Source organism: Macaca fascicularis, chromosome 15, assembly GCF_037993035.2.
Source record: "Macaca fascicularis isolate 582-1 chromosome 15, T2T-MFA8v1.1".
NCBI classification, from domain to species: Eukaryota; Metazoa; Chordata; class Mammalia; order Primates; family Cercopithecidae; genus Macaca; species Macaca fascicularis.
Window position 1 is genome coordinate 280,779 of NC_088389.1, and position 20,224 is coordinate 301,002.

Below are 20,224 nucleotides of genomic sequence, written 5' to 3' on the forward strand. Positions count from 1 at the left end.
TAATGGTGAAATTTTAAAATTACTTTTGTACTTAAACACGTCCCCGAAGTGAAGCACAGCGGTTAACATCCATCATGGTGCCCAGCAGAGCGACCCGCCCTACTATGGCCGACACCCTGATTCCCGAGGGCTGCATCCCGGGGCTGTACTCGTGCAGAGAACGTTCAGGAAACAGACCAGGTGGCAGGAGGGGGTCTTGTCCTCAAGGAACCTCATGAGTCTTGCTAGGGGGACAAACAGCGAGAGAATGAAACCGGCAGCCACGGAATCTGGACAGCGATGCCCAGGCCCCGCCATGCATAACCCCTGGCTGGCACCTCCCTGAGACCCGTCTGGCACAGGCAGCGGCAGGGTCCGGCCCTTGGAGCGCAGGGATGGCAGAGCAGGGCCATCAAAGCGGGTGGCATGCCGACAGCGGCTTCTCCGCAAGAGCTCCTGGCTCTCAGGGAGCTGAGGGCTCCTCAATGGGAAATTCTGGCTGAGCTCCAGGGGAAAGCGGGTGGGAGGCCTGTCTCCTCTGCCCCCATCTCCTCTGCCCCAACCCTGGAAGAGGGTCAGATATCAATGCTAACTCTTGTGCTGACTCAATTAAATCAAACAATTCAGAAAACAAACTTGCTTTAAGTATTAATTTCCTAAAAAGAACTAACATGAATTCAAATAATTCACATAATTAAAATGATTTTAATTGTTAATTTAATTAAAACATCTCCGTTTTCACAGCATCATGTACCCTGGTACTTTCTCCTTATTGCATTTCCCATCTTCCAGGGCAGGTTTCCTTCCACCCAGGGCAGCAGCGACTCTGGTGTCTCGGGTATTCCCAGGCTTCCGTCAGCCCCTGGGGGGCTTACAGTTCTGCAGCGGTCTCCATCCTCATTAATCTGCATAAGAACATCCGTCCGCAGGGATGTCCTGTGGCCCCGTGGCCACATCTGACGTGCAGCTAAACGCTGGGCGTGTCGCCTGGTGACAGCAGATGACACAACTGTGGGCAAGGTAGCACCTCTGGGCGCCGACACTCTCGATGAGTTTTTTACAAGACCATTCTTTAATGGGTGAACCCTGAAAGGAAACACTAAAGATTGTTTTTAACTATTTTTATATCGAGACAAATCTTTGTCAAACGTTCACTCAATGCTAAATGTCACTTCTCCAGCCAACCCCTTTAAGAATACCTAAAACTTAAGACTGGAATGACGCTTTCAAACACATACTCTACTCATGCATTCCCGGGAGCAGAGAGCAGCTTAATGTTTTCACGCTACACAGGCATGAAGTTTGGCGAAGGCATTTTAATATTTTTACCTGAATATTTTAATAAAATCAAAAGATCATTTTCACTCTAATACTCTACTTAGAATCTAATTTTCCATTAAATAAACAGTCAATGTTCAGTAACCCACATGCTGATAAACTTTTGAAAACTTTAGAAAGTGTTAAGTATAATCAAAGATTACTTTTAATTTTCGAGCTGGTAAGAGCCTGTGTCAGGGAACAGAGTTGAGATTGAAGAGATAAAAGCACGATGATTTTCTTAAAGAAAAGCGAAATTCGTAAAAGAGACCAGGTGATTATATAAAGAAACACAGAATCCGTTTTCAGAAATGGCAAACATTGACCACAGAACACCAGTGTTGCCCGTGATGAGAGAAACAGTTAAAAGGAAGAATTCACGGTGGCCCAGCATAGATCAGGTGTGGGAGGACAGAGACGTGATGAAATGATCCTCCTTCTAACTTCCCAGAAAGGCACAAATGGCCAGCACTGTAACTGAAGACCACGCAGGCACCAGTGTGAACTCAGACTCCATGGCCAGCACCGTAACTGGAGACCACATGGGCAATGGTGTGAACTCAGACCCCACGGCCCGCACCGTAACTGGAGACCACACGGGCACCAGTGTGAACTTAGACCCGACGGCACGTGCCTGGGCTGCTCCAGCCACCACCAGAACCTGTTCTGCAGCTGAACTGGAAGCTGATTCTGGAAGGAACTGAGGAGCATGAGGACGAGATCCTTCTACCTCAACAGGGATCAATTTTTTAATGATTTCTTTCTTTTAGAAAACTGTTAATAAAATACTTTGTTCTAAAATGACCAGGATTTCAGCAGCCTCTACATTCCTTCATGTCAATCAAAGCTTAGGCACGTGGGTTACTTCACTGTTCGCGACACCCTTTTGAAATAAAACCCGGGGCCGCCTGTGTACCCAAGAGCCTGGGCACTGAACATTCAGACAAAACGTCCAGGGCGAGAATGTTCACGTCCCAGCGGTGCGGTAGAGTGGATGGGGGGAGTTCGAGCCACAGGTGGCCACGCCTCCCCTGCCTCCGGCCAGTGCCCACTGCTCACGCACTCCTTCCTCGGCCCATCCTGAGCCACGGGGCCCTCGCGTAACCAAGGCCACTGCGGTACCTCCAGGAACAAACTGGTTACAGGTGGACTGCTCTCTACGCAACGTACAAAGATTGTTTTTAAAACTGCTCGTCTCTGGAACTTATCCCAGTAACAGGCTAGATTAAGAAAACTGACTAAAAACAGTAGGTAGAAAAACTCACTCTACCCGTTGAGGCAAGAGAAATGCACACAGCCTCTGAAATAACTGCAGAGGAGTTTTCCTGGGTTAGGTACGCGGTGGGGTGACCCTACCCCATAGCGGGGCGATGGCACATGGTGGGAACCAAGGAACATCTCCGAGTAAATGTAGGAAAATGCACTCAACTCCCAAACAGAGAGAGAAACTGCCTTTTTCCTTAAAAGCTTCTCTCTTTTATTCTCAGAAAGACTCTCTTTGGTGTCTTGACTGCTGAAGGGACAAGCCTGTCATCCCCAGAAAGCAGCCCTGGACAGTCTCCAGATCCTATGGCCCTCAGGCCCACCTTGCCTACTGATGATCCCACATTACGAAACCTAATAATCAGAAAAAGCCTCCCAGTCCGCAGCTCACAAGTGACATTTTATTCAGGGAAATGCTAATAAAAACCTGGGGCTCTGTGTAAACGCTGTCCCCTAGGTACTGAGGCTCCACACAGATGGCACACAGGGAGACAGGCCTCACCCCTTCCTGGTGTCCCATGTCTCTCCTCACATTTTATTAGCTGAGTTTTGTGACGGTTTGTTACTTTTAACCTGACTGTCCAAGGCAGCTGCACTAAACTAATTGTCCAGGGCAGATCCACTCATAATGACCATCAGCTCAGAGTTGGAAGTAGCACTGGAGAATGAGGTGGTGTCAGGGCACTATGCTTCCCTGCCCTCTTTTCCAGGGATGCCAAGTAAGTTTCTGCCATGGCTGATGATGTCAGCACTACACTAACATTACTTCAACGGCAGGCCACCAATTAATACTTAATGAACAATGCCCTTAAGAGCAAAACCCCATCTCTGCCAAAAATACAAAAAATTAGCTGGACGTGGTGGTGAGCGCCTATAATCTCAGCTACTGGGGGACTGAGGCAGGAGAATTGTTTGAACCCAGGAGGCAGAGTTTGCAGTGAGCCGAGATTGCACCATTGCACTCCAGCCTGGGCAACAAGAGTGAGACTCCATCTCAAAAAAAAGAAAAAAAAAAAAAAAAAAAAAGAAAAGAAAGAAAGAAAGAAAGAAACGATTCTCATGACCCTGTCAACATCTTCAGTTTTTCCCAAGGATAGTGTAAAATTATCACACAAAACGTAAACCCAATTAGATCAACGTTCTCTCCTCACCAATCCATACCTAAATCCATATTTCAAAATGGTCCTCAATTGTTCACAATTTAAGAAGACTGAGAGGAATAACCATGAACAAGCAAGGTTTACACAGACGTCAGTCTTCCCAACTCTCGCTCAGGAGCTCACCCCAAACTCCTCCTGTGGAATCAGCCCGGATAACAGTTCCTGGTGGCCGCACAAGAACAGAGGGTCCCACGAACCCATGACAGACCCCACCATTCAGCCCCAGGCAGAGGAGGGAGGTGGACGGTCACGAAAGACAGAAAAGCAGGGAACTGTGATTCTTCTGAGTTAATGCAGGTGATTGGGCCAAAAAACAAGGCACATCCACCTGTGAATGGGGTGAGCTCCCAGCTGGCTGTGCAGAGGCTGTAGATATGAAGGAACTCACTTCCCTGCACACTGAAGTGCATGAGCATCTCCACATCGACCGCACCTGGGCTCTGCTCGCCCCTCACAAACTAAGATGACAGTGGCTGCTTCTGGACAGAATGTCAAGGACAGATGGACAGACATCCTGGACAGACACTGTACAGAGACCAGGGGCTGGGAAGGGGGAAGCGGCACAGCCTTGGGGCCAGCAGGGGCGAGGCCAGGAAGCCTCGGTGAAGGCCTGCATCTCCTCATCCAACAGAAGCAGGAGGGGCCACCCAGTGAGGGCTGCAGCTGCGGTGAAGTGGCCAGTGGGACATAGCAGGAGGCCGTGGCCAGCCTTACCCCCAGCCCAGGAGGAGGGGCCCAGCTGCGGGCACTGCCCCGGGAGCCAGAATCCTGAGCCCCCAGGGAAGGTGGGAAATTGCCCCTGGGCACTGGGTGCTCAGGCTGGAGGTGGTGAGACCTCGAGGCCCTGCAGTCGGGGAGGTGAGGGCAGAGATGGCCAAACTGCAGCTCAGTGAAGGGCTTTGTCAGGAAAGGCCCTCAGAGGCTGCCTCACCAGCCAGGGGGAGGTTACTTCCAGCCCAGAGGCTCAACAGGGCCCTCGGTGGTGATGCTTAACCTTGTCCTCTGACAGAGGACCATCGAGACAGAGTCACTCAAACCTCTGCCAAGCTCTGCACCCAAATGAAGCTGTTACCACAGACGCTGAGGCAGGTAGTGCTCATCTCAACTCTGTACAAGTGGTTTATTTAGCCAGTTCTCCAAATTCTTAATGACAAACCACACTAAACGTGTGTTTTCAGTATCACCTATGCTCATAGCTATGTATAAAATAACTACCACAAGGAAAACTAGGTGGTGAACCCAGGAGGAGGAAATCCCCACGACGAGTCGAGAGAACACCAACGGACCGTTGGCTCTTCCCGGCTGAACCCAAGAGCACTTGGCTGGGCTCACTTCCGTTCTAATTTCCAGATTTATTTTTACTTTCCCACATTTTCATTATGAAAATGTTCAAACATATTTAAAAAGTGGAAGAACAGTACAACGAGTGGTCAAGTTTTCTCCACGTGGAGCTCCAACAACTGCTAACATTTCGTTAGATTTGCTTTCTCACTCTCTCTGTAGATCAGACAGAGAGACAGATTTGTTTCTTCTCTGGAGCCACTTGAAGGTGAGAGGCTCCTGCTGCCTCACCGAGTCCTCAGGCACACGTTCCCTAGGAATAAAGGCCCCTCTGCAGCCGGAGTACCATCATCGGCAGACAAGAATGATTTCAGAGCATCGTTGTCCAGGTTATGTTCAGGTAGCACAATCGTTCCGAAAACGTCTTTTCTATCCGGGCCACACACTGTGCTGAGTGACTCTCCTTCCCCGTCTTAGTCAGGGACAGCCTCGCACCCCTTTTATCTGTGATCTTCACTTTTCGAGAAGATCATTGCATTGTCCTGCAGAATATCCCCTACCCCAGAGGCATCTGTTTCTAGGGCCATCATGAAATTCCCTGCTATGCACCTCCATTCCCTGTAAACAGGAAGTTTCAGTCTCGAGGCGCGATCACCTTCTGTCAAATGCTTCTCGGCAGCTTCCGGGTGAGGCTGCTGCTTCACGAGGGGCGCGAGCTCCTACTCCTGGTCACTGACGGCACGGCCGCGACCAGCACCACACCCCGAATCAGAAACGTCTGGAGGGGCCGCGGGCAGCCGAGACACCTGGAGGTGCGAACGGCACAGGCGTGGGGCAAGAACAAGGTCAAATCATAACGGAACGTCTGATTCCAGACACTTCCACCTGGGTAAGATGGTGACATCTCCCTAGCAAGTATCTGAAGCCAGAAAGCATGACAGAAAATTCACGACCTGCCTTCGTTCACCCAGGCTGCTCTAACAACACACCACAGGCTGGGCAGGGGCTGGCAAATGACACAAGTTCATTTCTCACAGCTCTCAGTCTCAGTCTCAGGCTGGGAAGTCCATAGTCAAGGCCTGACAGGTTTGCCTGGTGAGGGCTTCCTGGTTCATAGACGGCGCTTCTCACTGGGTCCGCACACCATGGAAGGAGCGAGGGAGCTCTCTGTAGTCCCTTTTCTGAGGGCACAAATCCCATTTATGAGACCCTCACGACCTCCTCACCGCCCAAAGCTCCCCCTCCTAGCACTATCTCCTCGCGGGTGAGGATTCCAACTTGTGAATCTTGGGGAGACACAAACATTACAAAAGCCCATCATTTAATTTTTTTTAAAGGCATTTTTGCTTCTGCAAAGTCTCAAGATAAAATCAAAAGAAAGAGGTCTGAGTCAATCCACACAGTTCTCCCAAAAAGGGAAGTGATCAATTGCCACCACTTTTTATCCGAGACCTGCTGGGTGCCCCGGTCTGCATGACTGATTCTAAAACGCCATCCTCTCCTCTGCCACTCAGAGGTCAGAGTCAGTCCAGAGCTTAACACCAAGGCAGAGCTGACTGAATGACACCAGCTAATCCAGTAAGACAAGCCAAGACTCCTGCCCAAGGCCTAATCCTTCCCCCAGGGAAACATGGAAGGGCCAGACACCTGGCAGCCCTTCCTTCCTGCTCTAAAGCCCCAGAGACACAGCGCCGGCCAGGTGTGTGCCTGGGGCAATGCACAGTAACGTCAGCTGGGCACCGAGTCTGAGAACATGTTATCAAGTAAAAATGAAAACAAGACTGCTGAGAAAAGTTCATGCTTAATCACCTCTGGGCTAAATTCTAAATACAATGTTATTTCAGAGCTAGGTGGAAGTAATTCCTTAAAAATATATATGAACAGTGACTAGCAACCAGGGTGATAAGTACTCAATATGTGTTTGATGAATAGATGAATTTTTAAAATTTATGAAAAGAGCACGCTCTATTTAGGAGAATTCTATTTAATTGGATGTCCTAACTAGACAGTGGTTCCTTCGTGCTGACAGCAGAGTTTGTTTCAGTTAACTCAAAAAATGGTAAGTCACTCTAACAGAAAACCAAAAGGCTTTACAGAGAGTCAAATTATGGTGCCAATTCAACCGTGCATGGCAATTTCACCTTAATATTTAAATTCTCGAAGCACCATACTCAGAAAACAAGACATAACATACATAAATGCATCGACTAAAGCACCATCATCTAGAATTTGACAAAGTTTGACTGTGAGTTTCAAGAAAAGGGCTGATGAGGCCAAGAAGTTCCTTCCCCTCTCCCCTTACCTCCCATTTTGGTGACCAACTTAACGCAGAGAAATTCCTGTTTCAGGTTTGCACACATTGGAACAATCCTGGTATCTATTCCCCCAAGACACCAACAGGCTGAAGTCTGCAGGGTGCACATATTGAAAAATCACAGGAGCACTAGAGTGGCGGAAAGAGGTGCCCGTGAAGACGTCATCCTTTCTAAGACAGGGTCTGATTCCGCCTCCGGGCCCTTTTGCAAAAAGCCATTGGTACAAATTCATAGCCACCAGGAGGAAACACGCAAAAGACCCCACTGCCCTCCTGGCTTCCCAGAAGGCCTCAGAAGGATGAGACATGGAGCCTGCGTGCAATCCTGGACCCTCCTCCCTGCATTCAGTTTGACATGTGTCACTTGTTTGACTGACGGAGGTCCCACAATGGGCACAAGGAGACCCGTCAGGTCAAGAGGGTGCTGCCCGGCTCATGGTCCACACATGCGGACCTGTCAGGTCAGGATGCCCGGCTCATGGCCCACACGTGGGGATGCGTCAGGTCGGGAGGGTGCTGCCCGGCTCACGGTCCACACATGGGCATGCGTCAGGTCAGGAGGGTGCTGCGCAGCTCTCAGTATCAGCCACATATGCACATTCTCCACTGAAGCCACTGCATGAAACCACTGCATGAAGCCACGCTGGAAGCACTTTCTGGCAGGTTTAGGAGGCTCGTGTCCAAGGTCATTAAACACATGGCAAGCTCGCCTTGGAGGCATTTTACTTTGCTTATGACAATGAAGCATTCTCATTGCACTGAATAGAGCACGCTTTCTTGTTCAGTGCCTCGTTGAAATAGGCATTTTGTACCTGTCTTACAGATTACATCAAGGCCCTAATACATTTAGACCCTTGTCTCAGGTACACACAAAGCAGCGGCATCTCTAGAACATGTTTTGGACCACGGGAGGAAACCAAATCGCAGCATTATCCATTGATGTTGCTTAAAGTGTATTTCCAAATGTGTCTCCCGAGCCCGGCCTGTGTTCACGGCTTCCGCTGACCACACGCCATCTGCTGGGCACTCTGTGCACTTTCTCTCACACCCGCCACGTCTGTGGTCCTGTGCCTATCCCGCCACACGTCCCCACGTGGCTAAATCTCCCACACTCACCACGCCTGTGGGCCTGTGCCTATCCCTCCAGGCGTCCGCACCTACCACGTGGCTAACGCACACTTCCTACAGGCGGCAAGTGCCTGAACATCCCCACGGCTGGAGGGGCTTTGGGTAGGTTCTACAGAACCCACACACAGGCATGGCCACCCCGCCCACGGCCACCAGAGGCTTTGCTTTGTCTCTAGAGGTGCCCTTCGATGAGGCGACATGGCAGATGACCCAGTGTTAGGTAATTAAGACTCAGGAAATCACGGCCGTCTTACCTTTAGAACTCACCTCTCTCCCCAGCACTATATCGCGAAGGGTGGGTCGCCAGAGTTGGGGAAGAGATGCCCAAGGCTCCCTCCTGCCCTGACAAGCTGGGACACTGCTCCCCTCTGTTGGTTTCTCACCGCACCTCAATAAACTGAGCTCACAGCAAGAGGCAGGCATGGGCTGAGTAGAAACACACAGCAGACCCCGGGTGGGCAGGACAGAGGACGAGGGTGCTCGCGGAGACGAGGGTGTGCCCCAGGAAGAACGTGCACGCGGGGTAGAGGGTGCGCGCGGGGAAGAGGGTGCACAGGCCCCGAGAACCTGGTGGCAGCAAGGCCGGTCAAGGCTGAACTCCAACAGAGGCAGCAGCAACGGTGTTGGGCAAGTCACAGAGAAAGCACCACCCAGAGGGGCTGCATGAACCAGCAGCGACCCCAACCCAACGTGCTCATCGGACTGGGCACACGCACACGCTGTGGACACGTGTGAATATGTTCCACTTAACGTGATGTTACATAATAATCAACAATGTTAAACCCACGACTTCATTACATGGCATCTGGCACATTGAGACTTTTTAGTCTGTCTCTCTTCCTATACAAAGAAGTGGAAAATAGGTCCAAGATCATTCACAACAAATTATTGCTAATTGAAACAAAAAAAAAAATTCCTACCCTCACCTTGGAGGATCTCAAGGCAACACCTCTTTCTTTGAGGTCATGGTTGGGACCCTCTCCGGACCCCTAGATGGGTCTGAAACTGCAAGGAATCCCCAAATGGGCAGTTTTGGGGCCAGCACAGATGCCAGCCACACATCCAGGCAGGTCTTGGCAGGTTGCTCCGTGACTTCGGCTGGGTCACTAACCTTTTCTTGCACTCAGAACCTGCCAGGAACGAGGGCACTGGCCCGCACGTCTCTGCTCCCAAGGATACATCCCCTATGTTCCGCTGCACTCTGGGTTCCATGCCTTAGATCCCAGGCACCTTAAAGTTGACGTTTCCCCACCAGCCCTCATGAAGTTGATACTCAGATAACGTCCTTCCTCTCCCACCTGGTCAGTACCCGGGGAGAAAGGAACCCGGGTCTCAGATTGATTTTCTGCCAGTCCATCGAAAAAACAACTGGCCAGCAGCACTGGTGCACAGCACTGCCAGGTTACCCGTGACGAAAACAAAGCAAAACGAGATATACTCAAGTCAGCTGCGGCAAGTGCTTCTACATCCCTGCTCCAACAAGGAAAGACAGGAGGCCAGGAGTGTGGCTCACGCCTCTTGTCATTCCTTGTTGGGTCAGGGGTACAGAAGCATTTTGGGAGACTGAGGCAGGACAAATGCTTGAATTTGAGACCACCCTGGGCAACATAGCAAGACTCGTCTCTACAAAAAAAAAAAAAAAAAAAAAAAATAGCCAGGTATGGTATCGTGCCTGTAGTCCCAGATACTCAGGGGGCTGAGGTGAGACGATCACCTGAGTCCAGGAGGCAGAGGTTGCAGGGAGCCAAGATTGCACCACTGCACTCCAGCCTGGGCATCAGGGTGAGACCCTGTATCAAAATAAAGAAAAAACAAAAAAAAAAGATAAGAAATACAGGAGACCACTAATAATTCCAAATAGTGCCTGCTAATTTGAAATCTTTTCCAGATATGGTGAAGGAAATCATTTTTCTTCCTACGCCCATTCTAAGGAAACGTTTCTATTTTTCTGCTATACAATGTGGTAACCTGCCATTTCAGATCCTGGCCTCTTTAAGCAGGACTTGCTGGAGTGCCAACAAAGCAGGGCTCTGAAACCTCAGCATCCTCAGCATCACCCTGGAGGGCAGGTGAAGGATGCTGGGCCTCCATCTCCAAAAGTCACACTGGGGTGGGGCAGATCTGGGGTGAGGCAGGGTTTGCATTTCTAGTCTAGGGCCACACCACCCTAAACACGCCCATCTCATCTAACACATACCAGAGGGAGAAGCCACGTAGGGCAAGTCACAGAGCAAGCGTCCAGGCACCAGGTCACCAGTTGTCTATTTAAATGCAAACCCGTCAAACAGCTTAAGTCAAACAGGTTCACCCTCCTAACACATTGGCCAACACAGCTAGTGATAAATATCACTGCTGTTAGACCTTCTGCTCACTGATGACCAGAGCAATGGCCTGAAACATCAAAGCTGAAGGGTGTGTGCCACGGTCAGGGCTCTGAACACCCCCATCCCAGGCCATCTCACACGGGTGCCTTCACTGGCACCGGGGTCTCACAGACCAGCTCCACGCTCACACTTACTGGGACGCAACCACCCTTTCAGCCTTTCATGCATCTGTACCCTACAGCAGTGTTCAAGGGAGGCTAATTTAAGTAAGAAATGTAATACGGACATCTGTGAACTCTTCCTCCATATCCACTGAGTGGCCGTCCAGAAACAGAAATATTAAAAAGAAAAAGAAGATTTAAGAGTCAAACACAGGGCCGGGTGCAGTGGCCCATGCCTGTAATCTCAGCACTTTGGGAGGCCAAGGCGGGTGGATCACATGGGGCCAACAGTTTAAGACCAGCCGACCAACATGGCAAAATCCTGTCTCTACTAAAAATACAAAAATCAGCCAGGCATGGTGGCACATGCCTGTAATCCCAGCTACTAGGGGGGCTGAGGCAAGAGAATTGCTCGAACTGAAAGGCAGAGGTTGCAGTGAGTGGAGGTTGCAGTGAGCCTAGATCATGACACTGCACTTCAATCTGGATGACAGAGCAAGACTCCGTCTCAAAAAAACAAAAACAGGCCAGGCACGGTGGCTCACGCCTGCAATCCCAGCACTTCAGGAGGCCAAGGCGGGTGGATCACAATGTCAGGAGATCGAGACCATCCTGGTTAACACTGTGAAACCTCGTCTCTACTAAAAATACAAAAAATTTAGCAGGGCGTGGTGTGGGCACCTGTAGTCCCAGCTACTCGGGAGGCTGAGGCAGGAGAATGGTGTGAACACGGGAGGTGGAGCTTTCAGTGAGCCTGGATCGCGCCACTGCACTCCAGCCTGAGTGACAGAGAGAGACTCCATCTCAAAAAAAATAACAACAACAACAACAACAAAAACAAAAACACAGAAACTCGTGGAACAAGCCCTTGCCCCACTCCATGTCAGCTGTGCTGTGCCACCCAGGAGCATGCCAAGCTCAAAGAGTCATCCACCTGCCTTGCGTAAACGATGTCAAAACTCAAATCACAGAGACTGAGATTCCCTAGCCCTCGCCATGTGCATGTCACTCACAAGCAGGCATGAGGACCCCCGCAATTCACAGGGAATCCCTCTGGCCATCTGATGACCATCCATTCATAAATAAAAAGCATTAATTCCAGCGGGGTTGCAGAGGTGTATACATCAATACTTGTTAGTGTTCACAAATGTTCCACTTGCGGATAGAGTGACGTTACAGAATTGGGAAGAACTTCACAGACATACGAGGGGTGCATTTAAGGAAAAAGTGTAAGGAAAAGGTGAGAAAATGGAATATGCTAACCTCTGTCTTTTCATCACCCTCTAAATCTTATGATTCCAGTTCTGTTCATTCTGCAGTGAAAAATAACAAGTGATTCACACTCAGACACAAGGTGGCTTAGGAAACTATGGCTGTTTTACAAAGATGAAACAATTTCGAAGATCAGGATTCCATGAACGTACTTACTTAAAGAGAGAAGAGACTGGGAGTTACACATCAACTTACCAAGGCTGTCCCGAAGTCCAGGAGCCCCTTAGGAGAACAGAGAATGTGCAGTCTCCACAGACCAATGCAGGTGGCTGGGCCCAAGAGTGGGGACGGGTAGGCTGCAGGAGGCTTGAAGAGGGAGCTGTACCACCAGCCTCTCGCAGAAATTCCTAATTAAACCCTGACAGCAACTCTGTTTAGTGAATTGTCTCCTGGTAACTAAGAAGAGTGAAGCTGTTGAAAGCCTACAGCCAACCCTCTGGATAACAGTTGAGATGTATTTTAGAGAAGGAAATGATCCTGTCACAATCCCAGTCCTGCCCACAGCTGCAAGCACGTCCTGGGAGTGCGGCTTCTTGCTCTGTCAGCACCAGAGCCCACTGTAGTGCCACACGGGTTCTGCCCGACCTTCCCACTTCAGGGAGTCTGGGCAGGTGCAGCTGAAACACCCAGGGGGCAACCCCCACCCTCACTTCTCAAAAGTACATGCAGAGGCAGACAGAATGAAACACGGCCCCCAAACCTCAGACGTACGGTTCAGCGGCACGGCCCACCATAGAGCCACATGGGATTTGCCCGACGCCCCCAATTCACAGAGTCTGGGCAGGTCCAGCTGAAACAGCACCTGGGGGGCAACCTCCAACCCCACTTCTCAAAAGTACATGCAGAGGCAGACAGAATAAAACACGGCCCTCGAGCCCCAGACATAAAGTTTGGCACGGGCATCTGTGAAACAAGAACAAAAGTCGCATGGGAAAGTGAGCACAAAAATGAAAAAAAATGACAGAATTACAGTGAAGATGGATGAGATGGGGAGGATTGCGAGGAAGTTGAGAAAGGGACTGAGGACCTGAAGGGGGACATAAGGGCTGGACATTCCCGACAAGGTAACAAACACACCTCTGGATGAGGTTGGACATCATCTTCATTATGGAAATAAAGGGGAAAAGCCTGAAAACATCAGTTTCCTACCAAGAAGCAAAAATCAAACTGGCTTCAGATTTCTCCTCTACAACACTGGGTTCCAAAAGATGAGGATGTGGCATCCGTGGGGTCTTGAGGGAGAGCTGGCACAAACGTCCCAGACCTGCCGTCTCCAGAAGCAGCTGAAACAGCCTCAGATCCAGCAAACTCTTGTCTTGAAAAATCTATCAGAGTACACCCCCTTATCAAAGGGACGCGTGGCTGCAGGGGTTGTGGTGTAAGGCAATTTAGAAATCTTACTCCGTGCAGACCCTAAACTTGGGAGGCTGCTGGTCACACCCTGGGAGGACCTCAGCCAGCGGGAAGCCCTGTGCCTCCTCTCTGCTCCATCTCTAATGCCAAGAAACATTTTATGCATAATATTACGTTATTTCCAATTTGTTAAATTGTATCTATTAAGTCCATAAAGAGACCAAGAAAATGTATAAAAACATTGATGACTTCACGGTGGTATTATAATTAATTTTTAAACAAAACATGTTGTCTAAATTTTCCAGACTGAAAAAATACTCTTTTTAGCAAGAAAGGTGCTTTTAAAGTCACCATAAACAATTATATATCCATCCTACGAACGTGGTCTTAAAACAAAAAGTGAAGAGCAAAAACAGCAGAAGGAAGGGCATGAATATGTTGATAACGTTTATCTCTGAATGGGGGCGCTGTTTTGCCTTCCATTTCCCTATGCTTGAAGTGTCACCTCTGTAATGTAATAATAGAGCAAACACCATAGTTGAGGAAACACTGCTGCCCACTAGGACATAAACCAAGTCTCCTCCACAATGCTGCGACCCCAACCTCTGATTTTATCTTTTAAATCAGCTAGGTTTTCTCCCCTAAAAAGAAGCATATTGTATCATTACTTTTTAAAGTTAGGTGACTTAACAGGCATACAGACTTAAACACCTTCTGGAAAGGTGATGTGTCAAGTTTAACTAAGATTTCTTTTGTTCTGAAAAGAGCAGGGGCACGTTCCCAGGTGAGGGGACTCCAGGAAACACTGGCTGTGTCCGATGGGCCCTCACCTGGAGAAACAAGCGCTCGACGCCTCCACTCTCCACCCGGACTCAGCAGGAAAGGGATGCAGAGCTGAAGACAGACTCATCTATAAAAACCCCAACGGCTGTTTCCAGGAGCTACTCACTGTCCCGTGCCGCTGCACCCTGCTCCCCTGTGCAGGTACCGGAGCTGCTGTCCAGGCTTCCCCAGGCTCTCCACGCCTCCTTCCACCCCACGTCAACCTGCACCACCCAACTACCCACCGTCTCTTACTGACCACCGGCCTCAATTCCCGCATAGCCTGGAAACTGCAAAGCTGCCTGGCAGCAAGAGGGGACGGGCAGCGAACGCACCAGCCAGGTGGCACCTGCTCCCACCAGACTGCAGGGTCACAGCCCCTGCCTCATGGAGCCGTTGTTATGCACAACTACACTGGGAAATCAATGCAGCTTTAGCTTTCCTTTGGTGCTAAATTAACTTTATAACACTTGGTTATAACATACATTAATTTTTACAGCAATTACTAAAATAACAACTCATAATGCATTCATTTACCATATTCAGAAAAGCAACTGAAAAACCAAACACACAGCAGAATTTTATAGGACTGTAGTAGTTTTTGTTAGGTTGTCAAATTATTTTAAGCTCAAAATTAAAGTAATTAAATCTGTGACTCTCAACTGGGGGAGGTGGGCACACACAGAGAGGGGAAGTTAAAATCCTTTTTTTCTTCCAAACCTCACACAGACCCACTCGGCTGGTCATTCCCATTGCTGGAATTATGTCCTGTTCCTTAGGTTAAAAACAACTGCCTTCATGCCTATTAAAAATAATGTTTCTTCCTTTCCTGAGTGATTGTGAAATGAGCCATGGTGGCAAGGTAGGCACGAACCGAGGGAAACTGAGTCCATGCCCACATTTGATGGTGGGCAAGAACAGAAGGAAATTGGGTCCATACCCACATTTGATGGTGGGTGAGAACAGAAGGTAACTAGGTCCACATCTATATTTGATGGTGGGCAAGAACAGAGGGAAACTGAATCCGTGTCCACATTTGATGGTGGGCAAGAACAGAGGGAAAGTGTGTCCAAGTCCACATTTGATGGTTAGCAAGAACAGGGGGAAGCTGGGTCCACGTCCACATTTGATGGTGGGAAAGAACGGGGGAAACTGGGTCCACGTCCACGTTTGATGATGGGCGAGAACACGGGGAAACTGGGTCAAAGTCCACATTTGATGATGGGCGAGACCAGGGGGAAACTGAGTCTACATCCACATTTGATGGTGGGAGAGAACAGGGGAAAACTCGGTCCACGTCCACATTTGATGGTGGCTTTTAATGCACTGCAGCCTGTGTCCCCTTGACCTTCACGAATTTTCAGGTAGTAAGAAAGCAATTTTTCTTACTGGAAAGGAGAAAACTAAGTGGCTGCAAAGTAATATAATTTCCTTAAAGCAAAACAACAGAGAACCAACTTTGACTTTTTCCACATTACCCAGTAATTCTAAGACTAAGGGTTTTGTCATGTTACAGCAAATGCCGTTCATTAGGGGGAAATTGGAAGTCAGAACAGTGTGTGCTATTCAAATTCTCAATGAATAATTAACTCAAATGGGTTCAGAGTGCTACAAAATGAAATTAATTTGTTTTTAGTTTAACCCCAAATCCCCAATCCCTTGCCAAATGATCCGCTATGTATCCTACATAAAGGACAGGGTCTTTCTGGCAGAAAACCATTAAAAGCTTTTATTTGCAGTAAGAGAAGCATGCCTTCTTATCAAACAGGTGCATGGCCCCCTTGCGGGGGGGTCACCCATCACCTGCATCCCCGTGTGTCACGGTGTTGCCGCACACCATTAACGCATCAAAATGGAAAAGGAAATGTAAGCAGTGTTTGCTGTCCAAAGTTCACGTCAACAACTCCTTATTATGAAGGCACTTCTGAGCCTTTCCTCCTGCATCTGGGAGCTGCCAGCAACCCAGTTCCAGGAGAGAAAATAGCTCGACACCTCCTGCAGCCCATGGAGTCCTCTTGTTGGGACAAGGTCCCCCCAGGAGAGAGGAGCCCCCAGCAGGGTCAACACTGGAGGTCCTGGGGGTGGGTGGTGCTGGGGAGGCCATGCGGGGAGGGCTGTTCCCTGTTCCCTTCCCCTCAGGAGACAGCTGGCCCAAGGTGACACAGGACCGGATGGGATTTCAGGGTCAGGGACCACGGAGCCCGGGGCTGTGGACCACACCAGCCCAAAGCCACTGCATGTCCCAGACCGGGGCTGTGGACCACACCAGCCCACGGCCACTGTATGCCCCAGACCAACACGAGAAGAGTGCAGACCAACAACATCTTCGTCTACGGTAGGTGTCACGGTTATCGTTCCTAAGAGAGTCCACGGCCACTTCTACCAGGTGCCCTCCACTCTTCCCCTGCCCCAGCTGGTCCCCCTGTGACAGCCGTGTCTTTGAGAACGGGGTGTGGAGCCAGGGGGAAAACACAAAATAAACCACCTGCTACTAGAAACAGCCTCGCTGTCCTCAGGGAGCCGGTCCCGGGGCCAGCCTCGCTGTCCTCAAGGAGTCGATCCCGGGGCCAGCCTCGCTGGACTCAGGGAGTCGGTTCCAGGACCCCATGGACACCAAATCCAGGCACATTCAAGCCCCACAGGTGGACCTGCCGAACCTGCGTGTACAAAGAGTCGGCCCTCCGACACGCGTTTCACATGGCAGGAACACTGTATTTTCTGCGTGTACAAAGAATCAGCCCTCCGACATGCGTTTCACGTGGCAGAACACTGTATTTTCTCCCTGAGTTTGGTTGAAAAAATCCACCTATAAGTTGACCCGCAAAGCTCAAGCTTGTGTTGGACAATAGTCAACTGTACGCAATTGACACTGATTCCTACCAACAATATCCAAATCTTACCATGACCAGCACGATAAAGAGAATGAGCAAAATTTAAAAACTAAAGCAGAGTTTTTTCCTGCTAGTTGGGGCACTGCGTATCCCCTGTGGGAAAGACAACACTGGCTGCTGACCAAACTCCATCGGCCTCTTCCTCCGTCCTGAGGGCATCTTCCTCCATCCTGACAGCAGCCTGGGCTTACCTCAGTCCCAGGGCGGGGGAGGAGGACGCACTGTGCACCCTCCCAGCTCTCCTCCGCCCCTTCCCTCAGGCTGGCCCAAGAGCAGCCTGAACAGTCAGGTGCTGGGAACACCGAGCTGCCCCTCCTCGGCCCACAACCTCAGGCCACCTGTCTCATTTGTGACGGAGAAACAGAGCTGCAGCTGCAGGCGGGAGGCGGGACACGCTGGGATCTACCCATGGCCAGGCCGAGCTACTCTGATCACTCAAGCTTCACTTTCATCACTTGCTCTACCAAATAAACTAGAATAAAATATGCCACTTCCTCCTTTGCACACACTCCCAAGCCTCCCATCCCACTTCCCGGCGCTGACCCCATAAGAACACTTTCTGTGCCTTTCCAGGTATTTTCTATCCTCCTCAAGCACAGAACCACATTCAGAGTGAATTTTTTTTTTTTTTTTTTTTTTTTTTTTTTTTTTTTTACAGAAATGGCACCAGGGCAGATGATTTTTTTTGTACCATTTCTTTGGTTTCTTGGGCATTTTCCGCACCAGGACAGATGGGCTCTGCTCTCCTTCCTCCCCACCGAAGGCTGCCTCACAGCAGCCACACACAGAGCCGTAAGCCCTCGCAAGACTGTGGGTGTCTCGGGGTGCCCCACGTCCCCAAAGACCAAGGGGTCACAGATCCACACTGTCCAACAACACTTCAGACATGGCCTCGAGCCTGGGAACCCTGCTGGCCAGCCCAGGCCAGCAACAGAATAGAGGTGTGAGAGGTAACATTTGCACTTCTTAAAAAAAAAAAAAAAAGGCAGATATTCAGTGCCACATTTAAAATGATCATGGCGGCCAGGCACAGTGGCTCATGTGTGTAATGTAAGCACTTTGGGAGGCCAAGGTTGGCAGATCCCTTGAGGTCAGGAGTTCAAGACCAGCCTGGCCAACACGGTGAGACCCCTGTCTCTACTAAAAATACAAAAATTAGCTGGGCATGGTGGCAGGCACATGTAATCCCAGCTACTTGGGAGGCTGAGACACAAGATTCTCTTGAACCCTGGAAGCAGAGGTTACAGTGAGCTGAGATTATGCCACTGCAATCCAGCCTGGGTGACAGAGCAAGACTCTGTCTCAAAAATAAAAATAATAAATAATAACAAAAGAAAAAATATATATGCATTCCTAGTCCCTTGGAGCTGCAGCAACAAAGCTGGTGATATATTTTGGGTGTTTCTAATCAATGTTTTCCATGAGCTACACTGCAAGTCTCAACCTTGACCCTGCTACAGTAATCATCTATTACAAATTAAAACAAGAGCCATAACTCTGTCTCCTACTAAAATATTCTAACTGAGACATGTTAACAGAATACATTTCTTTGGGTGAGAAAGTATCCACCAGGGTGGGGAACAGACGGCCCACCGATTGTGCTGTGGCCCTAACCACCAAGGACTCATGAATCATCCACAGCAAGGCTGGTGACTCAAAAAGAACACTAAATTGCTCTTTGACATCAATTCTTAAACCTTGAGAAACCAAAGTTCTCTTTGTAACAGACTTTAAAAAGGATGAAGTCAGAAGTAGCTCAGCAGAGATGCACCAACTCTTACCTGGGAGAGACACTCCTTGCTAATCACGTCTGGATTAACGGATGTGCTAAAAGCATCTCTTCCAACAGAGACACAAACTGAAAACAGGAATGCCATGAACACCTTCCCCAGATAACCCAGTCCTCACCCATCCACCCCTCAGGAGGTCCCCAGACAAGTCCAATAAGGAAATGACCCCACAGCAGATTCAGGTGCAGGCAGTGAGGGTAGTGGCGTCAGGGAATTCCGCCGTAAACCTTGGCAGCACGCAGGGAGGTGTACCCAGCTGGACAGGTGAAGTCAGAAGTGCAGGATGATCTGGCCATTCCAAATAAGCAGGGCATAACAATTTTGTTAAAATGAAACCCAGCCTTTGAAAAGGCCCGGACTTCCCACAATGTGTGGTATTTATAGTGTGGAGGGCACTGTAGAGAAGTTATCAGAGGGTTCACGACGGCAAGATCCACGGAGGCTCTGCCATGTGCCAGGCATGAGACAACAATTCACACAAAACACCTCATTTCACCCTACACAGAGTCCACAGACTGCTCCACAGTCTCCCAGGTAAGAGTTGGTGCATCTCTGCTGAGCTACTTCTGACTTCATCCTTTCTCAACTGCTTCATGTTTCACCCTACACAGAGTCCACAGACTGCTCCACATTTCACCCTACACAGAGTCCACAGACTGCTCCACATTTCACCCTACACAGAGTACAGAGACTGCTTCACAGAATACTACCAAAGGGGACCATCAAATGATCCCCAAGAAGTAATGAGCGCCTTAAAAGTAAGAAAGCCAACCTCCTCCCCCTCTATTAACTTCCTCTCCTCATTTCCGCAGAACCAAAGAAATATGAAGGGCCAGTGACGCCCCACTGAAGAACGCTCTCCTGGTGGTTACACTCTGTACATAGGGAGAACAACACTGCTCCGTGCTGCATGAGGCTACTATTCTATACTACACTAGTACGATCTGTTTGTTCTATTCTATACTATTCCATTCTCTATGATAGAATACTACAGCTTCACTCCATACTATAAAACGCTGTACTATCTGTTCTATTCTATTCTATTTTCTTCTATACAGAAAGGAGTTAGCCAGCTTGCTTTAGGCAGACAGTAAGGGAAGGGTCCCAGAGAGCCTCCAGCCCATGTTTTGTGCAGATAGGGGGACTTGCACGGGGGGGCCCTCCTAAAC

At 49.4% G+C, this 20,224-nt stretch overlaps 1 protein-coding gene and 1 long non-coding RNA gene across 2 annotated transcripts in view; one reads left to right on the top strand and one right to left on the bottom strand.

Moving 5' to 3' along the window:
- Positions 1-664: 664 nt before the first annotated feature.
- The window catches only part of LOC141408703 (uncharacterized), a 56,760-nt gene continuing 37,200 nt past the window's right edge, over positions 665-20,224 (bottom strand). Inside the window, exon 5 of the mRNA XM_074018069.1 lies at positions 665-1,065. Within this exon, the coding sequence (XP_073874170.1) occupies positions 880-1,065 (186 nt within the window). The 3' untranslated portion in view covers positions 665-879. The remainder of the gene's footprint in view (positions 1,066-20,224) is intronic.
- On the top strand, positions 16,624-17,748 carry LOC141408569 (uncharacterized). The gene is made up of 2 exons (XR_012423998.1): positions 16,624-16,709; positions 17,340-17,748. It is a non-coding gene; the product is annotated as an uncharacterized lncRNA (long non-coding RNA).